Here is an 18,269-nt window from a genome sequence, read left to right as displayed (position 1 = left end):
CTACCAACAAGAATTCGAAATGACTAAAGAATCTTAGGGAAATAAACATAAAATTGAAGAGACAAAAATTATAAAACTTAAGTCTAGGGCGGCATATAGGGGTTCTTCTTTGATCAAGCCATCGGTGCTGAATGGTGCTTTTTCGGTGAAGCCCTGGTTGCCGCACGGAGCTTGAAAACTTAGTCACCCCGTGTGTCTTTTTTTAAAACTATGTATCAAAAACCAATAAGTGAGAGCTGATGGCAATGTACAAACGGTGGATCTGAAGCTCTCAATTTCATGGGGTTGGTCCCCTACCAATATGTCACATCGTGCTTCGCTGTTTACATTTTTCATCATGTTCTCTCCAAATAAAATTCTGGCAAATGAAAAGTCTAATCAAAGTCTACAATGCGTTGGCTAGAAAATATGACCATGTTCATAAATTTCTAATTAACGTTGACATTGTTTTATTGTTGAAATGTACTTCATAAAAAGCACTCATATAAAATGTCCACTATCAAAAATCTTTTCACATTATATTTCATATTCCCGTGGCAATGCACGGGCATTCAACTAGTCTATAATACTTTGAGAATGTTTTGGTCTGACCAAACCACCTCAACGTCACCGGACAATCGCACAGTTGAACTCACCACGTACCCAGAGTCCCGGACCGCCGGATCCTTTGAATCCTGATGCGGAGATGGCCGCCTCCCATCCAAGGCGTCGCCCCCCGCCGCGCGGCGGCCGCGGCCACGGTTGCACCCCCCACCAGCGAGCTGGTCCGGCAACACAACCGCTCCCTCGCGGCTCTTCTCCGCCGCGGCCGCCTCGCCGCAGCTTGGCGCCTCTTCGACGCTCTCCCAGTCCGCAACGTCGTGACCTGGAACTCGCTCTTAGCGGCGCTAGCCCGCCGCAGCGACGTAAGCGCTGCCAGCGCCTTTTTCGCCTCCATGCCCGTCCGGGACGTTGTGTCATGGAACACTCTCCTCGCCGCCTACTCCCGCTCGTCGCACTCCCACCACCTCGCCGCCGCGCGCCGCCTGTTCGACGAAATGCCGCAGCGCGACGGCGTCACGTGGAACACCCTCCTCAGCGCCTATGTGCGCCGCGGGCTCATGGGCGAGGCCGGGAAGCTGTTCGACGAGATGCCGCAGAGGAGCGTCACTTCTTGGAACACGATGGTCACCGGGTTCTTTGCTGCTGGTCAGGTGAGCAAGGCCCTCGACATGTTCAATGCGATGCCTGTGAAGGACTCTGCGTCGCTGGGCACACTGGTGTCTGGGTTAGCCAAGAATGGCCGGTTGCATGAGGCAGAGGAGCTGTTGACAAAGCGCTTGACGGTGACAGACATGGGCAAGGCTGTTGATGCTTACAACACACTCATCGCTGCGTATGGGCAAGTTGGGAGGGTGGATGATGCCAGAAGATTATTTGATATGATACCCAGAGGTCAGAATCAGCACCAGATGAGCAATATGAGGGTGTTTCAGAGAAATGTTGTGTCATGGAACACAATGATGATGTGCTATACCAGAACTGGAGATGTTTGCTCAGCTAGGATGCTGTTTGATGAGATGCCGGCTAAGAACTTGGAATCGTGGAACACTATGGTTGCTGGGTATGCCAAGGTGTCCAATATGCAGGAAGCAGAGAAGCTGTTTTGGGAAATGCCAGACCCTGATATGGTGTCCTGGAATTTAATAATACGAGGATTCACACAGATAGGAGAGGTTGAGCATGCCCGTGGATTTTTTGATAGGATGCCAGAGCGTGCAATCATCTCCTGGAATACAATGATATCAGGTTATGAACAAAATGGGGACTATGATGGTACAATTGAGCTATTTTCAAAGATGCTAGAAGTTGGTGGGACGCCTGACCGGCACACCTTCTCTTCAGTTCTAGCAGCATGTGCGTCGATCCCTATGTTGCCCCTTGGAGCTCAGCTCCACCAACTTATTGAGAAGTCGTTTCTGCCAGATACTGCAACTAGCAATGCCCTTATAACAATGTACTCCAGAGGCGGGGCAATAACTGATGCGGAAGCCATCTTCAATCAGATGCGTACGCAAAAATGTTTAGTGTCTTGGAATGCACTGATTGGAGGTTATGAACACCATGGTCGTGCTACAGAAGCCTTGCAGCTGTTCGAAGAAATGAGGAGAGCCGGGGTTATGCCAACACACATAACTTTCATTTCTCTTTTGAGTGCATGTGGAAATGCTGGCCTTGTCTCTGAAGGATGGAGGGTTTTCCACACCATGGTCCATGAGTATGGCATTGCTGCTAGGATTGAGCACTACTCAGCACTTGTAAATCTCATAGGTCGACATGGTAAGCTTGATGATGCATTGGAGGTAATCAATAGCATGCCAATTGCTCCGGACCGATCTGTGTGGGGATCTTTCCTCGGAGCATGTACGGCGAAGAAGAATGAACCACTGGCTCACATGGCTGCAAAGGAATTATCCAAGATTGATCCCGAGAGTTCTGCTCCATATGTTCTGATTCATAACTTACATGCTCGTGAGGGAAGGTGGGGAAGTGCATCTCTGGCAAGGGAAGAGATGGAACGGCAAGGTGTTCACAAGCATGCCGGGTACAGCTGGATTGATTTGCACGACCAGGTGCATGTCTTCAACGCAGGAGATACCTCACATCCCTTTATCCAGGAGATATATTCAGTCCTAGAATGTTTTGACATGTCATCCAGAGATTGGAGCTAGACGGTACGGTGAGATTGTTGTAGTATTTATATGGAACAAAGAAAAATATTTTGCAGTGTAGAAACAAACACATGTTTTCTGTCTTTGATTCTTGTTGACTTGTACATATCTCATTCATGTACTGTTTGTACCCTACCCAAATCAGCTATTTACAAAGTCTGTTAATTGAGCTCTTATAGCCATATGTTACACTTGTTGATCTGTGTGCAATCTCTAATCAAAATAATCAAAAATTTGTGAGTTGATGCATGAACAGCTAAAGTAGACTATTTAAATGATTTATTTTTTCGACAGTGGGCTTATTTTGCTGGCTTTGTAAGGCGGCAGTTGCACAAGCCAAAAAACATGGGGATAAGCCAGGCAACTCAAGTGAGTTTGTATTACTCCCACTTATCTGGTACACATGTGTTTTGATACTTACTTTTAAGTGTTGTTTCACATCTAATCACGAACCACGTTGTCACATTATCTCTCTCAAAAACACGTGTGCAAGGCCTGGTTGAACAGATCCCACAACAGGTGCATTCAAAGATTGGCACATAAGTTACTCTTCTAGTATCATCATTTTGTTTATGCCTTCTAAATAAGCATATAATGTTGTGTGCTTGATTACCTGTTTATGAATCATCTCTCCTCTGACATAACACTCGCTCCCCAAATTCTAATTTTTTTTTTTCAAAAACGGAGGCAAAAGATTTGCCTCATATATTAATTAAGGAGATAATAGAGTTTTACAGATAGCCCTCAACTAAACAGTATTTGACTTTGGTTAAAATCCCATATTGTAGATCGTCACTTGTAATTTCAACATGCTATTCTGAAACAGAGACATGCTTCCGTCGCACCCCACGCCAGCTTTGATCTTTTCTTATCCGCTCGTCTACCACCGCTTTGTCTCCCTTCCATTTCATGTCTCCATCTATCTTCTCTGGTGCTACGGAAGGACAGAGCGCTCACCTCGGTTGGGCGAGTAGTAACCGGAGGCGAGGACCGGGTGCTTGACTCGTTCAATGGTGGGGATGATGGATGTGTTTTCTTCTCACCTGCTTGAGGTCGCCATGGCCAGCTGCGATGATTGGGCACCAAGATTCAGTCAATTACGCAGAGTACGGAGGTGATGACTGCACATCCGACTCGCTCGAGGATGCCATGCCTAGAAGCGAGGCCTGGGCGCTCAACTTAGTTGAAGACGAGGATGACGAATGTGATGACTACACGGCCACACTAACGGTGGCATGGCCAGAGGCGAGGTCTAGGTGCCACCGAATGAGTCGGGCGCCCAGGAGTAACATACTCCCCACTATGGCTAGTCTAAAGCTGAACAGGAGCGAAAACAAATTTCATGAATATCAATTCGATTAAATGTTATCTACTCCATGAAAGTCTTACAGTTCCAAGAAGTATAAATATTATCTCTGGAAAACAAAACATGCAGACTCTAGCTGAAAACTTTTGATTAGCCATACTCAGTGCACGGACCCCCAGGCATGTTCCGCCATTACCAAAACTAATTATTAATTACTCCCTTTTCTGTAACTCCCGATCCATTAGCTACTCTTGGAATTAATTTCTTGCATGATTTCCAATATTATTAGCCGTTTCCATCTACCTAGTGATACAAGCATTTAAGAGCTGGGTTTGCCTTTCATCCGCTCCATATATACTCCTTCCGTCTCCCATAAGAGTATTTGGCTGCCCATGTTCTAGATCTCTCTAGAAAGAATGGATTCCAGTGGAGAACATAGGTAACTTTTTTTCTCTGATTTCATACATCATATGGTTTGACAAAGTAAGATAGTGCACGGGCGTACATCAGAAAGTAGTGCCTTTGTTATTGCTATAAGTTGATCCAGTTCTTCTTTCCATGCACCAGCTTCTGGCCTTATGGGCCAAGTGTTTGGCATGATAGTTACCTGCTTGAAGAGGAGGCGCTCCTCTGCACTCTACCCTTCCCGAGCTACGGCTGCCAACCATTGTGCTCTATCAGCCCCGCTGTTGCGCAGAGCAGCAGTCTGCAAGGTACGTTACGCAGAGCAACTTCTGGAGTACTGTATTTGATTTTAGTGCTACTTTCTGAAGTTGCAGAGCTCGCATGCAGCTCCCTGTCTTGTTCCTTGCGACACAGACGAGCTGGATACAAGCTTTGATGATGATCTGCTGAGGTGCTGGGAGGCTATAGAGCAATCTGATGACAGCACAGAAGAGAGTGGGAAGGGGTTGCCACTACTGTGTTATGGCGAGGTGAACGGAGCAGCTTCGAACGCCATGAGAGCAGACCGCGTTAGATCAGAGAGGGTGCTGACATTCGAGCTCGTGTCACAGTACTTCTACATGCCGATCACGCAGGCGGCTCGAGAGCTGAACGTCGGGCTCACCGTCCTGAAGAAGAGGTGCAGGGAGCTTGGGATTCCCAGGTGGCCGCATCGCAAGCTGAAGAGCTTGCAGACCCTCATCAACGACGTCGAGGTCCCCTCTTTATCCATACTAGTTTTCCCATCTCTGATTCTGAATCTGCCAGCATTTTACATCCGTTGTTTCTCCATGTAAATGCTGTGTGATGTCGGTCATGGTCGCAGGTCCTGCAGGAGGCAGGCAAGGCGAACGACGACGGGCAGCTGAGGGCGATGGTGGAGATGCTGGAGCAGGAGAGGCGGCTCCTGGAGCAGAGGCCGTACGTTGAGCTCGAGGAGAAGACGAAGAGGCTTCGGCAGGCCTGCTTCAAGGCCAGCTACAAAAAGAGACGGCTCTTGGCTCTTGAACCTGGGGAGGCATCCAAGTACTATTGATGCAGAGCGTCTCGCATATAGTAGTAGTATAGCCCAGCCCAAGTGTTTCTTCCATGTTTTATTAGAGTCTGGTGCTTTTCAGTTTCTACTATGCATCCCTGTGCTCTGGGAGAAGAACACAAATTGTGATGGCAGAAGAATTATGGCAAAAATTACTAGTTCTATCAAGCATGTGAGGCACTATATATACATGGAAAATGATTCAGATCAGACGGCCGATCCAGCGCGAGCATCCGCCGCCTCTCCCGTGCGATGTGCGTGTTGCGTGGGACCCGCCCAGCATTATCTGTATGGAGTAGTTTCCTTCATCTTTATCTCACCCACACCAACCGCTCAACCTTTTCCTTTCTTCCATGACGTTTTGTCTCTCTCAAGCCTTCTCTCAATCTCCCACCCAAATCTCCTACTAGATGATGTTGTTTTTTGCAGCTAGTGCGTGGTTCAAGGAACTGCGACTGCATGCAAGACCTCGTCCATGCCGCCCTTGACCATCACCGGCCGTGCGAATAGCGACGGTGTTGAAGTGTTTCTGAAACATCATCTTTGTTGCAATTTTTTCTGCAATATCCTGTGTGTTGCAAAAGCTCCTTCTTCAATAACATGGCAAAAGAATTCTGCAACAAAATCTCTGATGCGAAAAAATTCTGCAACAAGGCTTGTGTTGCAATAATGGAGGACGTTGCTAGTTGCAAAAAATAAAATCTGCAACAAGATCTCGGTTGCAAAAAAAATTCCGCAACAAAGCTTGTGTTGCAATAATGGAGGGTGTAAAAAAAATGTGCAACAAGGCATGCGTTGCAATAATGGAGGGCGATGCTGGTTGCAAAATATTTCCGCAACAAGGCTTGTGTTGCAATAATGAAGAGTGCCGCTGGCCACTCGATGCACCAAATCCCATGGCTGGCGACCCGACCGATCTTTTAAAACGATCGGCCGGCGGACGCGTAGCTGCCCCTTTTGAAGTTTTGAAATTTACATCACGCTATATATGCCATCGTCCCACAGTCTTGCACTACACAATTCTACACTTTTGAAGTTTCAAGCAGTGACCATGTCTGTCCTCGCGGCCGTGTCCCTCTGCTCTCTGCCGATGTCGACGTACCCCGACAGGATCGCCCTGAACTCATCGCCGGTGAGCGTCTCCTTCTCCATGAGCACGTCGACCAGCTGGTCGATGGCGGGCCGCGTCCTCCTCACGTGCGCCTTGGCGACCTCGTACGCCTCGTCAACGATGGCCTTCACCGTCCTGTCGATGTCGGCGGCGAGCTTCTCCGACATGGAGTTCCTGGCCAGCATACGCAGCACCACGTCCCCGCTCTGCGCCGCCTGTTCCGTCAGCGCCCACGGCCCGATCTCCGACATGCCGAACGTGGTCACCATCTGCCGTGCCACCTGCGTCACCTGCTGCAGGTCCCCCGCCGCGCCCGTCGTCACCTCCGGCTCGCCGAAGATCACCTCCTCCGCGGCACGGCCGCCGAGCCCGCCGACGATCCTCGCGAAGATCTGCCGCTTGGACACCAGCGTCGGGTCGTCGCCCGGCAGGAACCACGTCAGGCCCCGCGCCTGCCCCCGCGGGATCAGCGTCACCTTCTGCACCTCGTCGTGCCCCGGCGTCAGCGTCCTGCGGTAGAATCGATCAGTCTTCAGTGCAATCGAGAGAAATAATGGCGTCAAACGAGGAGAGGGATGATGATGCGTGTGTGCTTACGCGCAGACGGCGTGGCCGATCTCGTGGTAGGCGACGAGCATCTTGCTCTTGCCGTCGATCATGCTGGCGCCCTCCAGGCCGGCGACGATGCGGTCGATGGAGTCGTCGATCTCCTTGACGGAGACGCGGTCCTTGCCGCGGCGGCCGGCGAGGATGGCGGCCTCGTTCATGAGGTTGGCGAGGTCGGCGCCGCTGAACCCGGGCGTGCGCATGGCCACCACGCCGAGGGACACGCCGGGGTCCAGCTTCTTGTTGGCGCTGTGCACCCTGAGGATCTCCTCGCGGCCGCGCACGTCCGGCAGCCCCACGGACACCTGCCGGTCGAAGCGGCCCGGGCGGAGCAGCGCCGCGTCGAGGATCTCCGGCCGGTTCGTGGCGGCGATGACGATGACGCCGCTGTCGCCGCGGAAGCCGTCCATCTCGGTGAGCAGCTGGTTCAGCGTCTGCTCGCGCTCGTCGTTGCCCCCGCCGATGCCCGTGCCGCGCTGCCGGCCGACGGCGTCGATCTCGTCGATGAACACCAGGCACGGCGCGTTGTCCTTGGCCTTGTTGAACAGGTCCCGCACCCGCGACGCGCCCACGCCCACGAACATCTCGATGAACTCCGACCCGGACAGCGAGAAGAACGGCACGCCGGCCTCGCCCGCGATCGCCTTGGCCAGTAGCGTCTTCCCCGTTCCCGGCGGGCCGACCAGCAGCACCCCCTTGGGGATCCTCGCCCCCACCGCCGTGAACTTGTCCGGGAACTTGAGGAACTGCACGATCTCCTGGAAGTCCTGCTTCGCCTCGTCCACGCCGGCGATGTCGTCGAACGTGACGCCCGTGTTGGGCTCCATCTGGAACTTGGCCTTGGACCGGCCGAGCCCGAAGGGCAGGCCCGGCCCGCCGCCGGGCGCGTTCATGCCGCCCGACGACCGCAGGAAGAGCGAGGCGAGGAAGAGGAGCGGGAAGCCGAGGTTAAGCAGGAGGCCGAGGACGTCCAGCCCGACGTTGGGCTCCGCCGGCTGGGCCGCGAGGTCGACGCCCTTCTCACGCATCTTCCGGACCAGCTCGGCGGGGAGCCCCGGGAGCTGCACCTTGACGCGGTGCGCCCTCGCCAGCGCCGGCTCGTCCACCTCGGCCACGGCCACCGTGCCGTTCTGGAACAGGTCCACCTTCTTGACCGCGCCGGCGTTGAGGTACTCCAGGAACCTGGAGTAGGACATCCGGCTCGACGTCAGCTCCTCCGGCGCCAGCACCGGCGGTTGATCAGCCCGTGCCGGCCTTGCCACGGCGAGCCCGAGCCCCAGCCCCAGGCCGGCGGACTGGAGCAGCCCCCGCCTGCCGAGGAGCCCGGCAGCGTCCGGCGACGGGGGCGTGATCTTGGCGGGAGAGGCCCGTCTCTGCGGCGCTTGCTTGGCGACGTCCTGCGCCTTGCAGACGGGCAGGTGGCTCGTCGTCGTCGTCGTCAGCGACATTGCCGTGGGCGACATGCCAAGCTTACTGCCACTGATCGATCAGGCTACTACTCTACTTGGCTAGTGGCAACTGAGCAGAGCAAAATGTGAGTGTGGTGCTGTTGCTCACGGGTTTTGGAGGGAACGTAGTATGGCGATTCCTCCTGTGTTTAAATAGATTGAGGTCACAACACTGACGCGGTGGTGCTCGTGTGGATGAGAGATCGCTGCAGTTTGGGGTTTCTCCGGTGGTTTCGTGAGCGTCTTGGTGAGGTTGTCGTGTTCGGCTTCTCGTAGGATCCAGAGACGGCGGTCGGATGGAGAATTCTGGCGCGCAATCCAGGCGGAGGCGGGGCAGCCAGTTGGGTGGCCCGCGTCCGGTCGCCAGACGCCGCCCGGTGCCGGTGGCGCTATCCACGTCGCGATGCAGTCGCACGCACACTTGTTGGGCTCGGCGCGCTCATGGGCTGTACACATGCCCGATGGCTGCTGACACAACATGTTCAAGTGGCCTTATCCTAGAAAAAAAAAGATGTTCAAGTGGCCTTTTCTATTCAAAGGATTTTCACAAAAGAATTGGAGAATTTGAATTCTTATCTAGAAAGAAAGAAAAAAGAATCTATGTTGAACGTTTGATTAGTAGGCGTCGATCCTATATCAATTTGGAAATGTTTCTAAATAACCATTTATACTACATTTCATGGCAAATCTAACAACCACACTAAATTTTTGAAAATAATTCTTTGTTTTTATGTACTTATCAAGTAAACTCAAATCCTATAGGATTTGCATGCACATGACATTCCATTCATGTGTTTTTCATTCCTGTTTTTTTACTACCAATCAAAGGGGCCTAAAGGCCAAAAACTACGCATAAATTACTCTCCTTATATATTATGAACCCTGAGAATAAGTTTAACCAATACATAGTAGTGGAAGATCACAATCACACGCATAAGTGATAAAGATTTATCAACTAGAAAAAAAATAACTTCTCAAGATTAAGAGTAAGAAATCATGGTCGTAGACTGATTGGTCGACCCGACTTCGACTGAAAATCAAAAGGCTCTTTGAAATATCAAGAGATTTACAACACTCTCGTCATGGTGCCAGCCGACAACGATGCAAACAACTACAAAAGACAATTAACCAAACAGTTGTCTAGCAAATTTTGCCTCTTCTATAATCAGCTCGTCTCCGTTGAATCACTAAAGCAAACAACACAGATCTTCTATATCCAAATAGCTGTCCTCACTAACATATTGTAAGTAGGCCGCCTCAACATGCAACCATCTACATAGAAAATTGTTCATCTCAACATGCAAACATGCATGAAAAATTTCTATTCTATTATGTTATTTACATTGGATAAATATTTTTAGTTCTCGTTTCATCAACCAAATCTCGATTAAAGCATGTTGCAAAACATTCCTGCAACTACATGTGGGATATCATCTAGTTTTAGTGGACAGAGAAAATTGAGCTATCAACAAACCAAAACATATTCTAACTTAATCTATCGTTGTTTGCCTATGCACCACGTTCTTTAACTGAAATACACTAGCCTCCAATCGCCAACTTGAGGGCAATCTGTTTGCAGCCATCAAATATTAACAAAAAAACATATCTTCTTTTCTCCTTTCTTATGGGTGGTGGTTTTCCTTTTGTATTCTCTCATCCTCTCACGGTGGCATCCGCGTCCTTCTCTCACATAGCATTGCATAGAGGCTATGGATTTCTTCTTCCGCTTCTATAAAGATGTCATCTCAGCCATTAGATTTTTGTAAGGCATCTCAGTCATTACATGCAACTGAAATAAATGGTTCACATGTATTGGACTTGTGGGCTGCGGTTGTGCTCCCAACACACCCCCATCTGGAGGATGTTAGCCCAACAATGTGTATGATTTTTTTCCTGGTACGGGGTTTTGATCTGTGAGGATGGAAACTTTATGTACTAGACGATACCCCGCACGTTGTTGCGGGTATGTTTTGCAAAAATATTTCAATGAGAATTTGTTGTATGGAACATTAATATTTGAAAGAATACTATTACAACTAAAGTTGAAAATACGTATGGTTTTATTGTGTTTGATTATTATATAATATAAATATCATAATACAATGGAGATTCTCATACATGTTTGCATGTTGTGGTGGCTTCTTATGCATGGTTGCATGTTGAGGTGAGTCTTTTCTATACATGTTAAATGCTGAGTATGTATGGTTGCATGTTGATAAAAATATGTTAGTGAGGGCTAGCTATTTCGATATATAAGGTCTGTGGGCAACGTTAGGCATCCATGAGGCGTAGAAGAGGAAACCATCAATCACCTTAACCGTGTGTGTTCCATTCAATTGAACCTCAGACATTCTATGTGTGTCTTACACTTGGCACTGCTATGTTTATCTAGTGTGTATCACTTTCCTTGTTGTTGCATTTGGCTGGCTTCGGGACAACTCTTATGTTATGTAAGCCTCCATCGAAGCTCTCATGTCACGCAAATGGCATACATGTTGGGTCCTGTTGTGAAAAATAAAGTGTTGTCCTTGGTGGCGGAGAAGTGTAGCTCGTAGTGGATAGTTTTCCGAAACCCCACACTCTGAAAATGAATGAGAAAACTAGGAGCAATTTCCAATCGTGACTAGTTTTCGAAACAATTTTGTAGTCATGCTCCTTCAGTCTAGTTAGAAAGTTATTGGCACTTGTATCATGGTTTCATTTGCAATGATGATTGAAAAAATTACTGACACTTCGTCCACCACAGAGATTGGTACAAAATAGTTTTGCGGTAACCTTAGAGATAACACTATAAATATTTCCCTACATACAAATAACTTCACAATTTCAACGCACGAACATCATTCACGTAAATGAATGGGAAATACCGAAAACACAAAGCTTAAGTTGACGTCCACTTTCACCGAGGCATTTTGGTATAAGAATCAGATCGCCAAAACTGGAACATTCATCCCATGCAACGTATATCCTACAACGAACAACCTAAAACTTTAGCTAACTCCAGCTGTCCCATCTACCTTTGGATCACGACATGTCCACGTAAACAAGCTGCTCTGATGCTCAAAAAAAGTTAGCAGGCCGGAATTGTGAACCAAATCAGGCAGAAAGGCTCAAGAAGCAAGATCGAGACCAAGTTGTCGTGTACCCGAGCCAGCGAGAAGCGGGATCTCCTATAGGACACATTATGTCAAGATGCTACTCGACCGCATAGTATGCGCGCGATCGAGCCGACCCATTAAGCAACCATAGGAATCACACTGTAAGGACTTGGAGAACTCTAGCGATGTTTTTCTCTTCCCAATTTTGGTTTTCAAGCGGTTTTCATTTTAAGCCGGGTACTGTAGCGACTCAACCTGATGCAGTAGTGAAGGATTTTTTTGGTTTTTAGGTGATTTTTTATTGTTTTATAAAAAAACAATTTTAAAACAATATACATTTTTTTAAAATGAGAAGATTTCTTTTAAAATTCAGTTGATTATTCGAAAACACAAGCAATTTTTTTAAAAGAACATTTTTAAAATGCAAATATTTTTTGGAAGCATGGATTTTTATGAAAATCTAAACAAATTTTGAAAGTTCGAAAGTTCTAAAAAAATAATTTTTAAAATTGTAACTTTTTTTGGAAAACTCAAACAATTTTTGAATTCCAGAGCAGTTTTTAAAATTTTGAAAAAATGAAAACCAAACAAATCAGTAAAGAAATATAGAAATAGAAGAAAAACCCGGATAATAACATCCTGAAGGGTTCCCAAAACAGATAAAAGATAGAACAACAGCATTTCTAAAACCAGATTTCCTGTACGAAATGAGCCACCCCGAATCGCTCACCCCTTTACAAAAACTCTGCGACAAATAGGAATTACCGACAGGAAGCACCTGGAACATGCAGCGCAAATCAAGCCAGTATGCCATAAGGCTTCATTCGGTCCGTTGCTAGTGAAAAACTGAATGGAGCGCTACAATAGGCCAGCAAATTCCTATTTGCCGCACAATGTGGCAAAATGTTGGTGAAACGCGCAGGAGCCTCGAGCTAGGGAAATTTTTTTATATAAGACCAGGTCTTACGGTTAGTAGATGAGATCCGCCTTGATGGATGACACGGTTAGTAGATGCTTTGTGATTTGTGAATGTCACGTGTCATCTATCAGGATGGGTCTCGCGTGAGACCTGGTCTCATAGAATTCTTTTCCCTCGAGCTAGGACCGAAACGAGTTGATCGATCTTAGTTGCCAGGTATTGGGAAGGTTCCAGTCTGGTTTTTACAAGTCTTTCTTATTTACCTTTGTTATGTTGTTTCTTTTACTAGTTCTCTTTTTTTTCTTTTTGACAAAGTACCCTTTTTGAAAAAAGTTTGAAAATTCCAAAGTTGTTTCGAATTTAAAAAATGTTCGGGTTTCAAATATTCTCTAGGAATTTCAATCATGTTCCTAAATTTGCTCAACAATTTTAAAAATGTTTGTTTTTTTAGAAGTTGTTCACAAATTCAAAAAATGTTCAAGAATTTCTAAAAATGCTCACAGTTTCAGAAAATTCTTTCGAATTTCACAAATTGTTACTATTTTTAGAAAATTATTCACAAATTAAAAAAGTTCATATTTCCAAATGTTGTTCACAAATTTAAAAAATATTTGGGAATTTTTACAAATGTTTGCAATTTCAATTGTTGATCCTCTTTTTGAAAAAACTTCCAGAAATTTCAAAATCCTTTCACGTTCAAAAAATGTGCACTCTTTCAAGAAGAATATTCATTTTTTTAAAGATATAAGAACAACTAAAAACCAGTTGCTATAGTGTAGCAATCGCTACAGTAAATCAAATTATGCCATATATTTTTTTAGAACAAAGGCTCAAGAATAACGCGAATCATACAGTAGAATGCAAATTGCTACATTGTCCTCTGCTACAGGGGGCGGGTCCAATCTGGAGGGTCCTTGTACGTCGCGGTGCAATTGGACGCATTGAGCGTTCAATATAAGCTTCCGTCAGGCCATGCCATTGTTCTCAAAACAAGCAAACAAATTAAAAAAAAAATCTCATCCAACATGGTTGTTACTCGCTCCGTTCCAAATTACTCGTCGCAAAAATAAATGTATCTAGAATTAAAATACATCTAGATACATCCATACCTGCGACAAGTAATTTGGAATGGAGGGAGTACTTGCTACAGTAATACAACAGTAGTGTGCGTGGAGTTTCTACACCCGGGTTTAAATTTTGCATGCACAAGAAACGTTTCTTAAAGCACGCGACAAAAAAAATCAGCATTTTTTGAATTTTTTTTTAAGTTTATTAGTATTATTTAACTGTTCACGCTAGAAGCATTTGAGCCCGGGTATAGAAAGGTACTTTCGAATTTTCTTATTTTTCCTCTTTCTGAAACTTGCAGGGAGACAGCGTCATGTTCCGTTCCGTATAGACTCATGGGTCTCGTTCTTCTTCTCCAGACCCGGTATTGGCACGCATAGGTCGGCGTGTTCGTACATGAAATCGTTACATATTTGAGCATGATTACCCGGCAATTAAAGGTAGCTAGGTGTTTTCTTTAGAAAAAGTACTAAGCTCACAGTAGGGAAAGGGCACCTCTCCTGAAAAAAGTTCTAGACTAGCACCGACACAATTTATAGTGCTGCACACCATTTCCTCTTTTCTGAAATATAAGTTATGCCTAATATTTCAGTCTTTTCTTTCGGAGGGGTTCCTGATATTTCAGTCTCTAAAGAATGCAGTTGACTGATTTTTTTTACTTGTGATATCTCCGAAAACCCTGATTTGGTGGAAGTTAACAAATCCTTAAAAATTAGCAAAAACGGAACAAAAATTAATTAACCCATAATATTTTTTCAGTTTTTCTCAAACCATCTATATCTATACCAATATAAAATGATCTAAATGGGGCAAGACATTAAACCAGGTCAATCCAACGACCTACATTGCTCCTATGGTGAGTCTTTTCTATATATGTTAAATCCTGAGTAGGTATGGTTGCATGTTGAGAGAAATATGTTGGTGAAGGCTTTTCAATCGTGACTACTTTTCGAAACAATTTTGTAGTTATTCTCCTTCAGTCTAGTTAGAAAGTTATTGACACTCGTATCATGGTTTCATTTGCAATGATGATTGAAAAAATTATTGACACTTCATCCACAACAGGTCACGGTGACAACACCGAACGGACTGATACGGTGCTCGTGTGGTGGATGAGAGATGGAGCTCATGAGAGATGGCTGAAGTTTGGGACTTCTCTGGTAGCTTCGTGAGGGTGTTGGTGAGGTTGTCGCGTTCGACTTCTCATAGGATCGAGAGACGGCGGTCAGATGGAGAATTCTGGTGCGCAATCGAGGAGGGGCAGCCAGTTGGGTGGCCCGCGTCCGGTCACAGCGTCGCTTGCATGATGTATCGGTACATCTGAGACAAATCCATTTTTTCTGAGATTCATGAGAATGTATGGCCCACCTAAATGTATGGTACTAGTATATTCTCGAGATGAAGTATGTCTTTTCTTTAGTCCTACCAAGTTCAGAAATTGATATACGGTTGTGAGAAGAGATGATTTGCAAACCCAAAGGAGCATCAAGGTCATTCAAGCTAAACTGGATCTGCATTTTTTTGGCCTAACTGCTATAATGTGACACAAACTGTAATGGTAATTTCAGTACATGCGTGTAATTTTAATACATACGTTTACCTTTTAATTTTTCATCTCAATTTACGTTCATATATATGTTGCAAAAAAATCCTGAAAATAATGGAGCAGTTTGTTGAGTTTAACTGATTTTGGGAAGAACAATTGTGATAGTATGAAGGAAAAATCATGTCATGTCACTACTCTTGTTATTCTTCTTCCAAAAACCATTTCAAAAGCAAAAAAAAGGCAAACATTTTCATTTTTCATCCCCACAAATAACATAAGCTTGCAGGTTTAACTCTAAAATTTTGCATTCAACATCCTAAAACTTTTGTTAGAAATTTCGGCAGCATAACGCATGGGACGGATTAAGAAATGCATCCATGACTCGGAAAATGCGAACGGCGGCCGCGCACCAGGCAGGCCAGTATCGAGGCCGTCAGGACGCCATGTGGATTCCCGCTGGCAGCGTATCCTCTCACGTATTCTATTTATTTTTGGCCCGTATTGAAGCAACCAGGTCCCACACACATGCAAAAGTCTATAGGGCTCTGACGCAAAGCTGACATGTATGAACAGCACTGCAGCAATCTATACATGTTCGACCGGTGGTGTGGCGGAGGCATGTATGACGTGCATGTGAGTACTGGAGCAACGTTGCAGAGTCACCACCACAAGTTTGTTCAATCACGGACGTGGCACACCGACGACCAGCTAAGGGCATGAGCAATGGTGGCATCACCTTGGTGCTGCCCCAGCCCATCCACCTAGGTAATCAAGATTATATTTATTATTTTCATTCAACCACAAAACATAAAGCAGTGCCCCACCGTCCTCATCTTCTCCTTCCTTTTTCCCTCCTTTTCCCATTGTGGTCATCTTCCTGCTCCTTTTCCTCTACCTTTCCCCTCCCTCTCTTCTCTTTTTTCTTCTTTTCTCATGGAGCGGCCGACTCCTCTGCAGGCGACCGTCCAAGCCTCGGTCTGACACCCGAGCCTAGTTGGCATGCGGGGCACCCGGTTGAAGCCACCCGTTGGCCATGCCCTAACACTCATGTTGGTTCGCTTTAGTTATCAGTTCTCTAAGCAGTCCCAGTTACATTGATTGTTACCGTAATTATCAGGTTTGATCATGGTTTTGACCATTGATTGTTGTAGTAACCCTTGCTTACACTACATTACCACGATGCAAGTCATGTGATGCTTGCGATCTAACGAAGTTTAACATTTTTGGAACATGTGATTGTATTAAGTCAACCTCAACGACGCGGTAGTGCCACGATGTCACGGATGTAACTAGCATTAGCGAGTTCAGGTTTTATATGTGGCGGTAACCATATAAATATCATTAGCCACTTCAGGTTTTAACTTCCTGCAAAGAGTCTTCAGTGACCTCTTGGTAAAGGGCACGTTTTCCACTGATCCAAGAAAACTCCCCACAATCCTGAACACTGACCCGGCATATCTTTTTAGTGGAATACATGCTGCAATGGTGATTAAACGCATAGAAAATAGTGACCAGTCCCATGGAGATTGGAACAACGATTAGGATGGTTCAGGCGATTCCACTGGATTACCCAAAACACCATGTTTTATGTCTAGTCTTTCCTTGCTCAAACTTGGTTAAGTTATAGCAGAGTTCAGTGATTACAAGCGGCAATTAGCTTGGACACTGGATTTGGCGGAATGCTAGAGGTGAAGTCATGGCAGAAGATTTATTGTGGTTATGTACAAAACATGTTTTCATGCGCGATGATCTCAAGCTTGTTACACTAAACAAGCCACGAGGAGTAAGCCCCGTATAGGGTTGTACGACTATGATTCAATGAAGAAGATGGTTGACAAAATTACATTGAACATATCTGCCGGGGAAAGTGCATACCACGGGGCAACGGTAATTCATAAATGCTTAATAAACCCAACTGTTTTTCCAACATCTACTTGTGCATCACGTGTGATATCTATCACTTAGTAAGTTTTCTGCTTGGTTTCAGGTTCGTGTTGAGCTCTCAGTCAGTAATCTCATGACACCACCAAAAATTATACTCTGGATGTGGAAGTGGTTGTTGACGCGAAGCTCAAATGGGATGTCATGCAAGCTGGTCCTGTAAATTGTGTCAAATGTAATTGCATCCCCGAAGTAGCGATACTAATCGCAACCCCTGCTTGTAACCCACATCAATGTTTTTATCCGGCTTTCTTCATCTACTTGCACAGTGTAGTTGAAGTCAGGATCATTGGCTTTCATCTCGGACACAGTTTCCATTGTCTTCATAGCGTCAAAGTATGACTGTTCCTTGTTTAACTTCCTGCATGGTGTCTTCAATGAGCGCTTGGTAAATGGCACATTATCAACTGAGCCCCCCTCCCCCCAAAAAAAACTCCCCACTATGCTGAAAACCTTAGACCCACATTATTGTCCTGGAGTTGCTTCACTAGATCCTTCCCGTATCTGTCAATCTGCCTGTGGAATTTGGGCAGGAGCACTTTTGCTCTCCGGCAGAGCGATTCCATCGGGGATACTTCCCTCTGGGAGGGGAAAATCGAAGCCGTCGTCATCACCAACGATCCTCTCATCGAGGGAGGACCAATCTTCATCAACGTCTTCACCAGCACCATCTCATTTCAAACCCTAGTTAATCTCTTGTATTCAATCTTTGTCTCAAAACCTCAGGTTGGTACCTGTGGGTTGCTGATAGTGTTGATTATATCTTGTAGTTGATGCTAGTTGGTTTATTTGGTGGAAGATTATATGTTCAGATCCTTGATGCTATTCAATACCCCTTTGATTTTGAACATGAATATAATTTGTAAGTAGTTACTTTTGTTCTTGAGGACATGGAAGAAGTCTTGTCATAACTAATCATGTGAATTTGATATTCGTTCGATATTTTGATGATATGTATGTTGTTGCTTCCTTTAGTGGTGTCATGTGAAAGTCGACTACATGATACTTCACCATGCTTGGGCCTAAGGATTTGCA

General features: G+C 46.0%; 2 protein-coding genes across 4 annotated transcripts; one reads left to right on the top strand and one right to left on the bottom strand.

Moving 5' to 3' along the window:
- Window positions 1–610: 610 nt before the first annotated feature.
- On the top strand, window positions 611–5,665 carry LOC125521232 (pentatricopeptide repeat-containing protein At1g62260, mitochondrial-like). 3 transcript variants are annotated; one of them, XM_048686295.1, is made up of 4 exons: window positions 3,007–4,456; window positions 4,585–4,730; window positions 4,810–5,177; window positions 5,288–5,665. In XM_048686295.1, the coding sequence occupies exons 1-4, from the start codon at window positions 4,434–4,436 to the stop codon at window positions 5,495–5,497; spliced, it is 747 nt and encodes a 248-aa protein (XP_048542252.1). In that variant the 5' UTR covers window positions 3,007–4,433; the 3' UTR covers window positions 5,498–5,665. The 3 variants fall into 3 exon arrangements, 2 of the variants coding, with proteins under 2 accessions (XP_048542251.1, XP_048542252.1); XR_007289096.1 differs by lacking the exons at window positions 4,810–5,177; window positions 5,288–5,665 and adding an exon at window positions 611–2,714 and having other exon boundaries at window positions 3,006–3,080; XM_048686294.1 differs by lacking the exons at window positions 4,585–4,730; window positions 4,810–5,177; window positions 5,288–5,665 and adding an exon at window positions 611–2,714 and having other exon boundaries at window positions 3,006–4,433.
- A 532-nt stretch (window positions 5,666–6,197) lies between these two features.
- On the bottom strand, window positions 6,198–8,970 carry LOC125524011 (ATP-dependent zinc metalloprotease FTSH 6, chloroplastic-like). The gene is made up of 2 exons (XM_048689090.1): window positions 7,206–8,970; window positions 6,198–7,118 (listed from the first exon to the last, which is right to left on the bottom strand). Exons 1-2 carry the CDS (start codon window positions 8,675–8,677, stop codon window positions 6,536–6,538), a joined length of 2,055 nt encoding a protein of 684 aa, XP_048545047.1. The 5' UTR covers window positions 8,678–8,970; the 3' UTR covers window positions 6,198–6,535.
- Between the last annotated feature and the right edge of the window lie 9,299 nt (window positions 8,971–18,269).

The sequence above is a fragment of the Triticum urartu genome, chromosome 7 (assembly GCF_003073215.2).
Source record: "Triticum urartu cultivar G1812 chromosome 7, Tu2.1, whole genome shotgun sequence".
Lineage (NCBI taxonomy): Eukaryota > Viridiplantae > Streptophyta > Magnoliopsida > Poales > Poaceae > Triticum > Triticum urartu.
This window is presented reverse-complemented; position numbering and strand designations above follow the sequence as displayed.

Bases quoted from the DNA above. Each gene is read 5' to 3' on its own strand.
- LOC125524011 (XM_048689090.1), bottom strand. From the start codon at position 8,677: ATGTCGCCCACGGCAATGTCGCTGACGACGACGACGACGAGCCACCTG. The intron at 7,119-7,205 runs GTAAGCACACAC...ATTCTACCGCAG, and splicing joins ATCGGCCACGCCGTCTGCGC to GACGCTGACGCCGGGGCACG.
- LOC125521232 (XM_048686294.1), top strand. From the start codon at position 678: ATGCGGAGATGGCCGCCTCCCATCCAAGGCGTCGCCCCCCGCCGCGCG.